This window comes from Linepithema humile, chromosome 6, assembly GCF_040581485.1.
Source record: "Linepithema humile isolate Giens D197 chromosome 6, Lhum_UNIL_v1.0, whole genome shotgun sequence".
NCBI classification, from domain to species: domain Eukaryota; kingdom Metazoa; phylum Arthropoda; class Insecta; order Hymenoptera; family Formicidae; genus Linepithema; species Linepithema humile.
In genome coordinates, this window is record NC_090133.1 from 9,933,505 (window position 1) to 9,949,953 (window position 16,449).

The 16,449-nt window shown below is 31.9% G+C and overlaps 2 protein-coding genes across 3 annotated transcripts; one reads left to right on the top strand and one right to left on the bottom strand.

Annotated features, from left to right (window-relative positions):
• Positions 1-223: 223 nt before the first annotated feature.
• On the top strand, positions 224-6,912 carry LOC105672007 (uncharacterized). Of its 2 annotated transcripts, XM_067356648.1 has the most exons (13): positions 231-311; positions 467-553; positions 1,014-1,115; positions 4,043-4,164; positions 4,231-4,434; positions 4,511-4,659; positions 4,746-4,836; positions 4,912-5,112; positions 5,260-5,427; positions 5,520-5,664; positions 6,062-6,171; positions 6,285-6,365; positions 6,434-6,912. In XM_067356648.1, coding segments are annotated over exons 1-13 (1,797 nt in total). In that variant the 5' UTR covers positions 231-310; the 3' UTR covers positions 6,770-6,912. The 2 variants fall into 2 exon arrangements, with proteins under 2 accessions (XP_067212748.1, XP_067212749.1); XM_067356647.1 differs by having other exon boundaries at positions 224-553; positions 4,234-4,434.
• A 329-nt stretch (positions 6,913-7,241) lies between these two features.
• Positions 7,242-10,444, bottom strand: LOC105673280 (fatty acid synthase-like). Its single transcript, XM_067356649.1, has 6 exons — positions 10,308-10,444; positions 9,790-10,083; positions 8,951-9,268; positions 8,370-8,866; positions 7,984-8,283; positions 7,242-7,870 (listed from the first exon to the last, which is right to left on the bottom strand). The coding sequence occupies exons 1-4, from the start codon at positions 10,323-10,325 to the stop codon at positions 8,687-8,689; spliced, it is 810 nt and encodes a 269-aa protein (XP_067212750.1). The 5' UTR covers positions 10,326-10,444; the 3' UTR covers positions 7,242-7,870; positions 7,984-8,283; positions 8,370-8,686.
• Between the last annotated feature and the right edge of the window lie 6,005 nt (positions 10,445-16,449).

A 16,449-nucleotide genomic window follows, 5' to 3' on the forward strand; every position in this document is an offset into this window, starting at 1 on the left:
TAATTAAAAATGGAACATTTTTTTATGAATATATAGAAGCTGCGGCGCCCCTGACACTTCGGCGCCCAGGGGCTCAAGCCCCAAAGGCCCATAGGTAAACACGCTACTGAGTATCGATCACCAATTTTTGTATTTTCGTGGGAACGTGAATACTCCTTGTGTCTATCCCGAGGATTTTCATTCGCAGCATATTATCAATAAATGACTACCCAATTGCCAAAACTAAATGAATACCCAATTGTACTCTCTAAAAGTAAATCAGTGAAAATGTCACTAATGGAAACAGTAAAATAGGATTTCACTAAGATTCAGTGAGTATTTCACTGATATTCAGTAGAAACACTTACTTTTTGTTTCTTTATTTTAAAACTCACTGATTATGGTCAGTGAAAATAAAATTTCACTGTAAAATCAGTACTTTATCTATCGGTAATGCTGATTTTGTATCTGCTACGATACCATACAGTGTCGCGCATGTGCATAACAAAAGACGAGCTAACACAAGTATACGCATGCAAGGATCACAGTTCACGTGGATGCGTTGTGCAGTGCGGTAAGTACATATATATATATATATATATATATTTTTTTTTTTTTTTTTTTCATTTGTAGTTAACAAAAACTGTACAAATAAAAATAATGCTAGTAGTAAATAATTATAGTAGTTATAAAAATGTACCGTGTCCAAACGTGTCTGGACGTGCATTGTCTTGCGGTTTCCTCTAAAATGTAAACACTCAGTGATCAAAGACAAAAAAGTAAACAAGAATTATTAAAAATTTTCCTTTCTGTAGATTATCTGTTTTCCTAACCTTTTTAATGATAAAGTCTCTTTAGGAAAAATTTTCTCTACTTTTCTACAATTCTCAAATACAGATATAAATAGCATATAACATTATATATCTGTATTTATTAAGTTAGTTAAAATTAATTTTATGACGTGTTTTATATTGAAATTATAATCTGTCAAATCTGTCTTCTTATTTGTAATTTCTATTTTTTTATTTTATTAGATTTGAAAATTAAAATGCAGCAAGTGAAAGATTTGTCAGTTCACGAATTAGGACAAAAAATTGAGGAACTTACAGATGCAGAAACACGACATATTTTTAATGGTAAGTGTCATCAGTTTATAATATATTTTATAATTAAAATATAGTTTACATTGTGCTCTCATTATATATATATTTCAGATATTTAAAAATATAATCTGAATATAAATAATAAATAATGAAGCTAAATTGCTTTATGTGTAATAATGTTGTTAAAGGAGGGTTAGACGGTTTAAATCAACACTTTCAAACAAAACATGGTCTAACAATTAAACGAGGATTACAAAAAGGTGGATTTGAATGCGGTCAAAATAAATGTTGTAGGAGATTTCATAATTTCTTCTCTTTAAGGCAGCATATTCGAAAAAATCATTTTTCTAAAGAAAAGAATGATTGTGATTTTTCAATTACAAGTACAGATTCTATTTTTTTATCTGATGATGATATGATTATTGATCAAAATAATATAAATAATACTGACAAATATATTGAAAAAAAAATGAAGAGGTCCTACAATTTTCTGATAATTTTAATTTAAGAGACTCTATAATAAGAATGATAATTAGGCTTCATTCAAAAGGAACTGCAACTGGAAGCATTATAAATGAAATTCTTGATGAATATGCAGAAATTACAAATAGTTTATGTAAATCATTACAAAGTAAAGTTAAACAATTTATAAAATCTAGACAAATTCTTGATGATTCTGATGTTAGTGATTTGTTAGATTCTTTTGAAATAAGTAAATCTTTCGAAGGATTGAGAACTGTTGAACAACAAATGGAAGCTTTAAAATCTAGTACAGAATATATTGAACCTCAAGAAATACCTTTGGGTACACGTATTAATAATATAATGGATAGAAAAACAGGCACTTTCATACCAAAAAAAATTGTAGAAACTTGCCAATATGTTCCTATTATTGATTCTTTGTCAATGGTACTTAGAAACAAAGAAATACGCGATGCAATAGAAGCAGAAAGAGAATCAAATAATGATATTCTTGCTTCCTTTATTGATGGACAGCACTTCAAAAATCACACTTTTTTTCAAAAATACAAGCATGCAATTAGACTTCAATTATATTATGATGAACTAGAAATCACTAATCCACTAGGCTCAAAAACATGCATTCATAAATTAGGAGCTTTCTATTATACTATACAAAATCTTCCATTTCATATGAATTCTGAGCTTAGTAGCATTCATGTCCTGCTTCTTTGTTGTCATGTTGACATAAAAAAATATACAATGAAGAAGATATTGAGTCCTTTTCTTAAAGATCTTGCAAAATTGGAAAGTGATGAAGGAGTTCCTATATTTTTAGAAGAAAAAAAATATACTTTGCGTGCATCATTAGCTGCATTTTGTGGAGATGGATTGGCTGTACATGAAGTATTCAATTTTCTGAGTCCATCCTCTAATTTATTTTGTCGAATGTGCCTTTATAATAGAGAGGATTTACATAACGGAAATATAGAAATGAAACAACAAAGGACTGTAGAAATTTACAACGAGCACTTAAATTTATTACAGAATGCTAATTATAATAATAATGTTAAAACTTTAACGGGAATGCATGGAGAATGTTGTTTGCATTCATCTCGTTTTTTCCATATATGTAGAAATAATATTTTTGATCCAATGCACGATATACTTTGTGGTATTGGACCAATGATATTAAAGTTAGTTTTAGTTCATTATGTTATAGAATTAAAATTTTTTAAAATAGAAGATTTTCAATGATAGATTAATATCATTTCAATATGGCTTTGTAGAAAGAAAAAACAAGCCTTCAGCAAATTTTAATGAAAGAATATTGAATCAAAAGGGGAATACTTTAAATCAAAAAGCTATGCAAATATGGTGTCTTCTTCGTGCTTTTCCTTTTTTAATTTCTGATTTGGTTCCAAAAACAGATGAGCATTTGCAACTAATTTTTCTTTTGCTAAGAATTATGGAAATAGTATTTGCACCAAAAGTTGCAGTTTCTCTCATATCTTATTTGAAAGCTCTTATCACTGATTTTCTACAGAAATTTAAGAAATTGTTTCCTACTGTAAATATGATCAATAAATTCCATCATTTAATGCATTATCCACGTTGTATCTTGTGGTCAGGACCTCTTCAGTTGTATAACTGTATGCGTTATGAAGCTAAACATAACGAAATCAAAGTAAGAGCTCAAGTTGTTAACAATTTTAAAAAATCCACCTAAAACATTAATAAGAATTGCTCAGTGCTCTGAAAGTAATCGATGGGGAAGAAGGAGATGCAACAATTTTTCGAGTTGAAACATATAGTGGAGAAACAGTTAATGTGCAAGATTGCAAAAGCCGTATATATTTACATACTCTAGGATATATTGATGACGACTCTGTATTTAACACTAATGCTGTAAAAGTTAATGGTGTTGAGTTTAAACTTAATTTATTAGTATGCCTTGAAGTTGATAAGAAAAGAGAAGATAATCTACCACTTTTTGGCCGTATAGATGAAATATTAATATTAGAAAAGAATGAAGTATATTTTTTTACCACTTTATGTAAAACTCATTTATTTGATACTGATTTTAATGCCTATCATATTGATTTGGAAATGGATGAAGTTTCGTATCTTTTTCATAAATTGTCTTAATCTTGGGCATTATAAACCATTTTCTATTTGGTCTGAACCAGCATCTAATCGCTCTTACATTAGTCTACGCCATATATTATAACTAATGTATTTTTTCTTTGCATTTCGTCACTACAGAAAATGTAAGACATTCTTTATTACTTGTAAGTACATTTATTAGATATAAATTTTATTATATTATATACTGATCTTTATGTATGAATAGTTTGTAAATATTTTGTATAAAAAATATTTATGAATAATATAATTTTTTATGTCTAATCTCTCTCTATATATTCTAAATTGCTCTTATTGCGTTTTTATTAATAATTTATATTTTTTATTAATATAAATAAATTTTTATAAATTTTTAGATGAAAAAATCGAAGGTTCTTCTTTTCTTTTACTTAATGAAAATGATTTAAAAAGTATGGGATTGAAGATGGGTCCAGTAAAAAAAATTTTTAAATTTATCCAAGATTGTTCTTCTTCTCAGGTAATGTTTTTTATAATTATTCGTATATATTTTATTACTATTTTAATTTTTTTATAATTTTATAAGCAGATACAACCATCTCAAGTAGATGGAACATATGAAGTAGCAGAAAATGGAGAAATAATATTCTCTTCAGATTTGCCTATGGAATTAGAAACTTCTATAAAAATGAATGTTGAAAGTCCATCTTCCAGTAGTAATGCTTCTTCATCTATATCAGCTATTTCTAGTAAAAATAAGGAATCTACAATATCCAAAAATAATTTTTCGGTAAAAGCAATTATGTTTTTGTAACAAGAAAAGGAGTGTAGAATATACTAATAAAAAATTATATATTTTAATTCAGCGTTTCAAAACAATTCATGAGACTCTTTTGAAGCATCCTCAAGGTACTAACATTTTGAAAGCCATAAATGGCATATTCACAGAAGATGATAGACGAAGCCTCGTGAGGATTTTAACATCCGAGTTAGTAAAAGTTCATGGAGATAATTAGTAAGTTGATTTCTGAGGAATTTTTATTATAATTTGTATTTAAATTTGCATCTTTACGCAGTTGTTCTATAATTATTGTATTTTAGTTATCCACCTGAAGAAGCTAAAATAGCCCTCGCTGAAAATATCGTAAAAGAATTTCCAAAATTACGAGACTATGAAGCAAAAAAAGGACATGTAAGAAATTATCAAAATGTTTTTTTAAAATATTTAATTAAAATGAATTAATCATTGTTTTTTTACAATTTTAAGGAACTTTATTATGATTCAGTTACAAAGAGAGGCTTCATTGAATATCGTCTTTGGACGATGAGAAAACATATTTCACCTACCAAGAAAAAATATATTCAGGCAGCAATGAAAAGACGAAATGTAAATAAAATATTGTTTTCTGAAGAAAATTCAGATGAGGAACATAATGGTTTACTTCCTGAAAATTTGTATAAAGAAAAGGTATGTAGCAACAAATAAAAAATTTAATTTTTTTTATCAAATTATTATGTAACTTTTTTATATGTTATAATAATTTTTAATATGTTATTGAGAAATAAAAATTACATTGTACAAAAGACATTAATTCTATTATGACATTTTCATTAGATTTCATGGATGAAATTTAAAATGCCGTCAAATGCCAATAAGTCTTCTATATCCGAATGTATGAGTATTACAATGAATAACCGAAGAAAATGGATTATGGAAAATGCCGTTTCAATAGATGAAATATGTGATGAATTTCCTCGATTAACTGATTATTCTGGGGAGATGGTAAATAACATAATGCTTTATCTTTACAGCTTAGTTGTATATTGAAAAAGATATTTTAATTATTTTACAAAAATGTATTTATATTTTTGCAGTTTGATGAGGAATTTGAAAGGTTATATAAAGGAGCTTCTGATAAATTCTTAGCAAGATTTGCCCCTTTTTATGTACAAAGAATCCTTATATATTGCAGTACAGCAAGACCAGACTTATTTAAAAAATCAGCTTTTATTCAAGATGGTAAATTTATATTTCATTATAACTCAAGACTCGATACGTGTGGCCATTTTCTTATAGTTTGATTTTGCCTAATACCATTTTTCTTACTTCATTAATCCGCGTATATTCCGAGTGTCAATCGACATATAGATTGCGCGTGGATAGAGATAAAAGGAATAACGCTAAGTATAAACCAAGCTGAAAATCGATTGAAATACAACACGTGCCGAGTCCTGCTGTAATTGAAAATCCTGTTTTCTTTTTTAATTTTAATTTTTTTATAATTTTTAATAGAAATTAAACAGTGAAATATTAATTATATATTTATTTTAATTATTATTATTATTATTATTACAATTTAATTAATAATAATTATATATTCATTTTTTCAATTATATATAATTTTTTATATATTCAGATACTCTTCGTGCCATAACTCTTCTGGCAGATTTACTTCCTGTATCAAATGCTGTTAGGAAAGGAAAAAGAAAAAGAAAAGGAGCAAGCAAGGAAAATTTATCAAAAGGGGTAAACATGTTTTATCTTATTTTTTAAATTTCTTAGTATAGACTGATAATAATCAATATAATAAATATGATTGTTAAAATATATGATTCAAATATTTGGATATTTAATTTCAGAAGAACATTATTGATAAAAAAGAACATGGTGAAATGTATACTGCAACATTTCCAAATCCTTCTTTACTACAGATATGGCCTGTGAGTTTGATTAGTGCATATAAACTTATATATTAATACTTGTGCTAACAAGAAACTCCTTTTTTCAGGAAGGAACAAACATAGAGGCCCAAACTGAGAAACTTAGAAGTGAATCCAAAGGTCCTATTCAGCCCTATATTATTTTAATCAAAGGACAATCTACACAATATTTTATTCAGGCTGATAATCGCACTCTAACTTTGAACAATAACTCGCCTATTATGGCACTTGATTTGTTGTTTAAAACATATTATGTTTTCGATGTGAAGTGTCCAGAAACACTAATTTATTTTTTTAATTTCTTAGAAAACTATTGCTTTAAAATATCCGATAAAGTACAACATGCTTTGGTTTCTTCTGTTCATATTAATATTTGCAATATAACAGTAGATAATATTGCATAATATATCTATTGTATAATATTCTCATGTTTAATTTTAAATTAACTTTATTTTGCTGACATGTTTTTATAATACTTAATTTAAAGTATCGTGAAACTAAACTTGTTTTTCTATTTTTGATTGCATTCTAGTAATTTTATAAAATTTATTTCATTATCCGATAAAGTGCAATATGTTTGAGTGTCTCTCTCATATTTCTAATATTACATTATATAATATATTGCATAATATATTCTTATTACATTTATATTCTTGTGTTAGTTGTTAATTGGCTTTATTCTATAAACATTTTGTCTTTAATTTTCAATTTATTTGAAACTCTAAACATATTATTTGATTACTTTGAATTACTTTTTATATATAATTAATATATAAAAATTATGTTAATATATAAATTACATTAAATCAACAAATATAAGAATTTTTTTGTTTGAATATCAATCGATTATTTTTTTTCCTTTGTACCACACACCAACATCCAGCAAACACTAACTAATAGTAATAATCTTAATATTATAATTTTCTACTTAACAATGTGTAAAGTAACTCAACACATATACATGTTTTACGTTACAGTTAAATTCTTGAATAGAAAATTATAATATTAAGGTTATTAGTGTTAATTAATATTTTTGCTGGGATATTCACTGATTTGAATAGCTCACATCACTGATTTTATTGTTGAAAATCACTGTTTCTAGTAGTTTAATATTATTGATTTCAGCAGTTAATATTATTAACTATTCCTTTCAGTGATATTTTACTGATTTACAGTGCTATACTTATAACTATTATAATAAGTGACTATTGACTGTTTCCCAGTGATAATACACTGATTCACTTTTAGAGAGTACATCCAAGCTATGTGCTCTTGTTTTCTCGTAGTCGACGAACTCTTCAATCCCCAAAATATGCCGGCGTATTGATATCCGCGTAATCTGAGTTCCTTGTAGATATCTTTTGTCTTTATTACTTCCTCCTCATTACCGTTCTTTTGATTTAACATATGACTGGGTAACTTTTCTTCGGCAATATCTGTCGGTTCACGCACAGTGCCAGTGACGACGGCATTATCTCCTTCGATGACTTCAAACTTTCCAGTTGCTGCAATAAATAATCTTGAATATTTCTTTTTATCACATAAATTGAGTATTGTCATTCTTAATGTGGTAAATAAAGTAGCTTATTAAAAAATAAATTTTTAAAATATGATCTACCTTTCTGCACCATTATTGTTAGATACACGGGTCCTTGTTTCGGAAAGTGCGTTACCCGAATGAACTTGACATTCTCAAATACAATCGGTATGCGATAGACTTTTCAGCAAACCCATCGTTTGCCAAACTAGCATGAGATATCCAGTAGCTGACAATAACTGTCTTTCGTCAATCACATGACCGCTCATATATTCGTAATCTTCGTCGTAATTTCGCGCAACTTCAACCATCCTTTCGCCGATAGAAAGTTTTGTCTGCATTTTATAACATGTTACGTACCAATTCTCGGAATGGTCCCATCTGGGAATAAAAAATAAAAATTTTTTACCGTGAAAATAATTTTTTATTCTATTATATTTAACAAATGAATAATGTGTTCGACATACCTGATTGACGGTGAGATCATCGGCATGGAACGACTAACAGGAAATTTCACGGTCGGATATAGATTTGCTAGATATAGATTTGCTGGAATTGTGGTTGCAAGCCATTGTTGTACATTTTTCCCAGACCTTGCAAAAATACTTTGACGTTATCCTCGTGATTACGCTGAAATAACGTGATGCTGGTTGTGTCGAACAGTTCTTTCGTAACACTCTGAAAAATGGCATCCGGCTCGATTTCAAGAGTCACTGCGTTTCTGTGAATTAATTGTGCGGTTTTATCGAAATATACAGGACTCAATAGATTATTCGTGAAATGTTTAGCGCAGGACAATTTCGTGCTGCAAAATAAACCTTGCCATATCTGATTGGGAGTCATTGTTTGCGGTATTATTCGATTTAAATAGGTAAGCCAGAATCGTAGCTTTCGCGGGGAGGAGATAACAAGTATGCAAAGGATTATCGCAGCAGTTGACTTCCTCAGTAAATACATTAGTGGCCTGCAAAATTATATAATAAGAATAATTTGTTTATGTTAATTACACGTATATTGAACAAAATATTTAAATAAAAAATTAAAGTACCTCTAATTGTTTTGTAAACACTCTTACTAATTTTTTTAGACCGCTTATGGAGCAAGTATTTTGACTGTTGCTGTAGATTACTTCGATGTCCGGTAGACATATGTTCTTCACATTCTCATAACTGAGACCGATATTCACCATCGCGCAGTTAATTTTTTTCGTTTCCTTCAATCCCAATCCTATGTAATACGAAGATAAAATCACTTGTTCAAGAGTGAAATTACCGGCCGCATATGCGCAGCAGAGTTCACCAATTGAGTGACCGACGACATAATCTGACACGATACTTACGGATCTTAAAAGATCGATTAATCCCACCTAAAAAAAGAATAAAATATTTCTTTCTATAATTTTCAAGAAACAATACATCGTTAAAAATATTTTTACGTTTACTCGTTAATATGTCAATGATATACATTCCATGCATTTTTAAAATCGTATCGCATTTTTCTATGGTTTTCAAAAATACTGGGAATCGCAGTAGCGCTTGACCTGTTAACATCTAAATTCGAGTTTAATTGCAAGCAATCACTTTTCTAACATATGCAAAAAAGAATGCGTATCCATGCCAATCCATTGCGAACCAATTCCGGAGAACACAAAACAAATCGGTCTTTTCTCAACTGAATAATATTGTATTTCTTTTGCCGCTTTGATCGGCGTTTTAGATTCGACAATCACGTATCCTCTGTAAGGATGATTTTTCATCTCCTCAGCGTAAAGATCATGCAATAGTCGTACATATTCGACGTCTATCGGCCGGTTCTCGATCTAACATACAAATTTTCGCGATGTAAGTGTGCTTTTATTGACTGTGTAACCGCAAAATTTTTATATACCTCGTTTAGAAATGATTCAACTGCTTGTTCGGTACGTCCAGACAGGACAACGAGTCTGGGCAGATTATCATTCGGTGCTCTTTTATTGATCTTCTCCATTGTGTTACTTCGCATCAAAATGTGGCAGTTGGCTCCACCAAAACCGAACGAATTTATACCCATAAATCCAGAAGTCCACGGTGTTGTGTTGGTCACCACGCGTATACTTTCATCTTCAAAAGTCTTAACACCTTTCTGTACTTGTGTGAAGTTTATATTTGGCGGGATTAAGCCAGTTTCCATTGCAATTATCACCTTACGAAAAGTTAATTATATGCTAACTTGTAGCTTCTTATTTTTTTATTAAATTATTTATTAATTCATAAATGTTTTTTATCTTTTTATTATAATACTATTAATGATTTAGCAGCGAAAGAAATGTTATACAAATTTTTGTTTGTAAAGTATAAAAATTTCACAAATCTACAATCATAAATGTTGACGGCTATTATTATAATGCATATAATAATTATTATTACCTTAACAATTTGACACATGCTACTAGCTTGTTTCTATGGAATATTTTTAATATAATTTTAACATCATAAAAGTTGTTTGATTTAACCTTTACAACCTTATAAGGACCAAGATATTTGGCACAAAGCTTTTTGCCAGGTTCCATCTGTACTGTCTTAATCGCAACTAAATCGTTAATTTTGTACTTAGTCGCTTCGCGCCTTCAAAACTGTAGGTCTTACGATTTTTATTTCTACTTTTAGAATCTGATTCTTAGCTTCAAGTCTTAGTTAGTTACGATCCTACTCGAAATGCGACTGGAATTCTCTTTCGAGGGCATCTTTCAATTTTTCCCAGGACTGCGTGACACTCAGCCCACGCACAAATACTTTGGCAACACCCTTGAGAGACTTGCGGGCGAACACTAACTGTTGCATATTATTCCACTCAAACAAAGCTGCCAACTCCTCGAAATCTAAAATCCACTTTTCGATAGGATAGTGGTCGCTCCCATCGAATGCGCGAATAGTGTCCTCTGCATCTTTAAAGTTAAAGGTAATTCTTGGGCAATTTCGCCTTCTATGTCTCGGTATGTTTTGGTCGCTGTCCTCGGAATCATTGCCGCTAAGTGAAGAAATATCGTCGTTTGTTTGTCGACTGCCTACATCACCAATTCGCTCGACTCTTTCCTGTTGTCGTTGTTGCGGCTCTTCCGGCACTTCTGATTTGTCAAATTCATCCTTGGCTTCAGCATCATCGTCGTCTTCGCGTAACGCTAGCGATTGGATGTTCATTAGCGCCCGTATAATTTTCTGTCGCAACTTCCCCTTGATGCCAGCGTAGTCTAAGCCCAGAATATTGCACATGTCAAATCACCTATCGAAAAAGCAGCGGAATACTCAAGTTTTGTTGGGATTCTATCCGATGCGTCGTCAAAGTCAAAGCCGTGGTAATTACGCAACTGTTTACGACTGGTGCGGTCACCATCCTTTTCGAACACGAGCCGATAAAGCGTGTATATAGCTAGGCGTGACGATGTTCGTATTTTATCAGCCACCGGCTTGATTTGTCCAAGCGTTTCCATTACTTCTTGATTATAGTTTATATCGTATGTAAGCGATCGTCGTCCTGTCTTGTTATCACTAAACAATGGCTGGTGTTTGCAGTCGCGCACACGCCTTTTCGCAAAAATGGCAGTTGTAGGTCTTTCGGAATCTTTACGTCACTCTTGTGACGTAGATCAACTGGCGTTTTCGTCGTTCCTGGCGTACCTCGTTATCTTAGGCACAACCAGCTTCTTTTCGTTTTTTGATCCACAGCGTCGTTAATCGTTGTATTCGTCGTAAGTCGTCGTAACCGTCTTCAGGCTTTCGTGGCTCTCTGCAGGAGGTCTGGCTACATCGCGGACGAGCCCCCAATTTATGTAGGAATTAATAACAAGCAGACACAATATATATTTTAATGTATATATTGTATATTGTGTGGTTACAATAGATAGAAATCGTTTATGCGCGTTCTTACGCGTGTCAACTGTGTCTATCACAGCGTAGGACTATCAACTCACTGACTCTATCACTACTACTAACTATGACTACTACTAACTCATTCGCCACCTCACGGGGTCCCGGAGGTACTGGAGTGGGGAGACAAGGACGGTTCCCAACGTGATTCAAAACCCGCAATACAAAAAATAAATAAATAAATAAAATATCGCAATGACTAACCGAGATTAGTTCCCCTACAATACGTTTCTATAGAATATTTTTAATATAATTTTTTATTCATAAAACGAAGAAGATTTTACCATGATTCCATCGTCGTTCCTCATCTGATCCAAAATCCACTTTGTTAAATAGATTCTCTTGAAACTGCTTAATATTGTCCGATTTAGGAAATCTACCGGCAATGCCAGAAATAACGATGTCATCTTCAGATTCCACATCAATGACCGTGGCTTTTTTATTAGAGTTCATGTCAACTCTAACGACAGTAAATTTTACTGGTTAACAAAGTCCCAATATCAGAAAATTTGCAGATATTTTAAATGATCTATATTTTACGTTTTTACATTTACACACTCTTTTTTTCTTAATTTTTAATAATAATATTTAAGTAAGATTCTGGAACCCAACTTACGCGATTGCCTGTGCGACTGGCGGGACACTAGTTACTTAATAATAGCTCATTTTTAAACTTTACCTGTTTTTATATAAAGGACATATGTTAATTATTTCCTCACTACTTATTAAGGAACATTATAAATTTATTAAATTTATTAAATTTATTTATTTAAAAAACAATTGATTGATCTGAATAATAATTAATGGTTCGTAATCGTGAAACATCAATGCCACGTATTTTAAATACAATTACTTGCAATTATTTGCTTCTAAAAGTAAAGACTTTTATTTATTTTACTATCTGTTGCATTGAGAGACGCAAAAATATGATATGAAAATAAAAATTTTGGGACCAGTTGTGTATATCTAGTAGAAAATTATTATAATTTTTAGTCATATGAACTAGTTACATAATAAATTACATAATTCTAAATAAAGAGCTACACTGGTTGTATAATAAGTAAATTTTTTTCCGTAAGAAACAATACATCTCATTAAATAAACATTTAAGTAATATAAACGCAATTCAACGCGTTTAACCTTTTCAATGTAGTAAGTTCGTATATATTCCGTAAAAACAATTGATTTAGCCGTCGGACGCATAATAATTTTTGGCGCAAACAATCAATGTGGCCGATGAATATATATATATACATATATCACTTCGGTCATTATATAAAATATAAAATAAAGATAACTATATTCAATATGTATATGTATTGAATAATTAATTAATTTATTTATTTATTTTGTATTAATTACATAAGAATAAAAATAGAGAAAGCATATAATATTTTTTTCCAATTAGATATATAGTATTATACCATATACCATATACATTTTTCAAATAAAATATTTTATCATATCTAATTTATATCTATTAGACACCTTGTATAAGTCTATTTCGTCTCGTATGTACATCATACAGCCATACGATAGAATTTCAATTGCGAGAAAAAAGGTAAAATGACTTTATAAATTATCCGATAAAACATTAAAAGACCACACTTATAGTAAATAACAAACTTAGAAATACGTATTTCTTAAAATCTGCAAGCTCACGATAAATCGCCTCTGACAATATTTCTTACAATTTGCCAGCTCACGAATAAATCGTCTTTGACTCTCTTTTTTCTAAATTTTCAGTAGACGTTAGATCGCCTCTGACTGTATTTATTAAAAATTGTCAGCTCACGATAAATCGCTTCTGACAATATTTCTTACAATTTGCCAGCTCACGAATAAATCGTCTTTGGCTCTGTTTTTTCTAAACTGTCAGTTGACGTTAGATCGCCTCTGACTGTATTTATTAAAAATTGTCAGCTGACGTTAGATCGCCTCTGACTGTATTTATTAAAAATTGTCAGCTGATGTTAGATCGCCTCTGACTGTATTTATTAAAAATTGTCAGCTCACGATAGATCGTCTCTGACAATATTTCTTACAATTTGTCAGCTCACGAATAAATTGTCTTTGGCTCTCTTTTTTCTAAACTATCAGTTGACGTTAGATCATCTCTAATTGTATTTATTAAAAATTGTCAGCTCACGGTAGGCCGCCTCTGACTTTTCTAATTCTACATCGCCAGCACACGTTAGATCGCCTCTGACTTTTCTATTTCTACATCGCCAGCACACGTTAGATTGCCTCTGGCTTGTCTTATTTTTTATTGTAAGATACTTTTATTACGTCATGTGTTTTATGTATATACATATATATATATATATATGTATATGTATATGCAATTATTGGGAAAGAAATCTTGATGATTTTGTCTCGAAATTTTAAGAAAATTAGAAAAAGATTTTTGTAAAAAATGTTGAAAAATTATTTTTGAATGTTATTGTCCATTTTGGTATTGATGAATGGCCCAAATAATGCCCCATATATCATGAAGTAAAGAATGGATGGATATATTCCCCACATCACACTGTGACTAATTATATATATACATTACGCTCGCATATGTGTGCCATCACATCGTGAGGGCAACGTGATGTCGTTCTTTCATTTATGACGTGATAATCACGAGTGAAAGTAATGCAAACTCACGGTAAATTTCGTTATTATTTTTTTATAATCGTATACGACAGTACACAATGACCTTTATGCTCGCATATATGCCCCCATCACACGTGATTGTACAGGGATATCTTTTACACTCGCATCTGTGGTTCCGTCATGTTGTGAGTGCAATGTAATTGGCGTTCTTGCACGCACGACGTGATAAGCACGCGTGCGTACAAAATGAATCCTCACGTATTGTTATCTGGGAACATTGAGTAAAAAGAAACAGGAGGGAGCGTTTGGTCGTAAAAGTGCGGACGGAAGTGACTATATAAAGTGGTCGCTCAAGATGGCCGCTCAAGGGCGCCAATATTGAATGACTTGTTATGTTTAATTAGGAAATAATGTACAATTAAAAGAAAATAACTATAATATGCAACAATAATACCAAATTTTAATAGCGTTTTTCATTGGGATTGCACTCGTGCAGTATTTCCATAAGAGCAATGTTAAAATCTAAAATCTAAATTTATATTAAATCCTTCGTCCTTACAAAAATTTATCCATGCATTTCTTTGATCCGGATTTTTCGGAAACCTGTTTGTGAGTGAAAATTATTTAGTAATTATTGTGAATCTACAATTTCACAATACTATACATATGATTATAATCTCCAAAATAAAAATCTCATTATTGTTGATAATACTAACCGATGAAACGTTATTCCATGATTTCGAGCTGCTGCTGTTATGCCACAAGCTCTACAGTATACCATTTTGATCGTTTATTTCCATACACTGTTGCATAAAAGACTATACACTGCATATTAATGCGTACGGCGTACGGTATGCCGCTTGCCGCTATGCTCGAGCATTCCCTCTCACTTTCAAAAAGTGGTCGCTCAAGATGGCTGCCATGACGTACATCCGTCCGCGGATTTACCTAGTCCTGGCTAGTATATGCTCCCTCCTGTTTCTTTTTACTCAATGTCTGGGAAGGTGCGAGGTGGTGTGCACGGCAAAGAGGGAGTCTAGACACGTCCACTAATATCATCACTCGATCTCAGCGAACGTTAATTCGGTTTATATTTGATTCATCCTCAAATATTATTTCAAAGGGCCTGTTACGTCCTAACCTGGAGGGAAAGGGGCGGGTCAGGTATACGGACGGACGCAACAATAAAAGTATAAATTTGTGGTGTTTGCTCGCTGGTCGGTATGAGGAGAGGCGACCGCGCGAGCCGAACGATTTTCCTTGGCTGAAAACAGGTCAACGATCGTAAAGATCGATATTACCCTGTTAGAGGCCTCAACCAATCGTTCGTGGTTCCCTTTTCTGGTCAAGAGAATTAACTCCTTTTACCAAGGGCGGAACCTCGTGCAATTTTCAAAAGGAGAAGTGTTTGAGAGAGAGAGAGATGATTGTGAAAATTAGACTTACTACTTAGATGTCTTCGAAATGTATTTAGATCTCCAATCCTAAAGTCCAGGTGTAGTCGGCCTTGAGGTGTACTTGATCCTCCTGGGGTCAGTTAGTGGTATCCGCACTGGGTCGATCGGAGACTGATTGCAGCTGAGGGGAATGAGAGTGAAGGGCCACGGGCCGATGAGCGTTATATCCTTCGCGCCGGGAAAACTGATCGGAGGCGTTGCACAGATCCTCGTATTCGTAGTCAAAATAATTTCTTTGAACACCGATGTATTCTGAATTGTCTTCCGTAACCGGTCTCGTGTACTGGAGAAGTAATTGGCGCGCACGGTATTTTACTCCCCCACGTCGCGTCTTAGATTTGGGCATGAAGGATAATGTCGTCAATCTGAAAATTCCAGGCTAAAAGCGTGCGGTGGTCCGCACCACGATTAGCGGGGATACAGAAACCAAGTACAACGTGCGGTGGTCCGCACCGGAGCAAATAGTTCTGAGTGCTGATTCAGAGAGATAACTGGGTGGTTGGGTGTTAGGTAGGGTGTAGGTAGGTTGTACACGAGAAAAGAGATCGAATAGTTTTAACAGACACTTTACTGAATCTATTTTATTA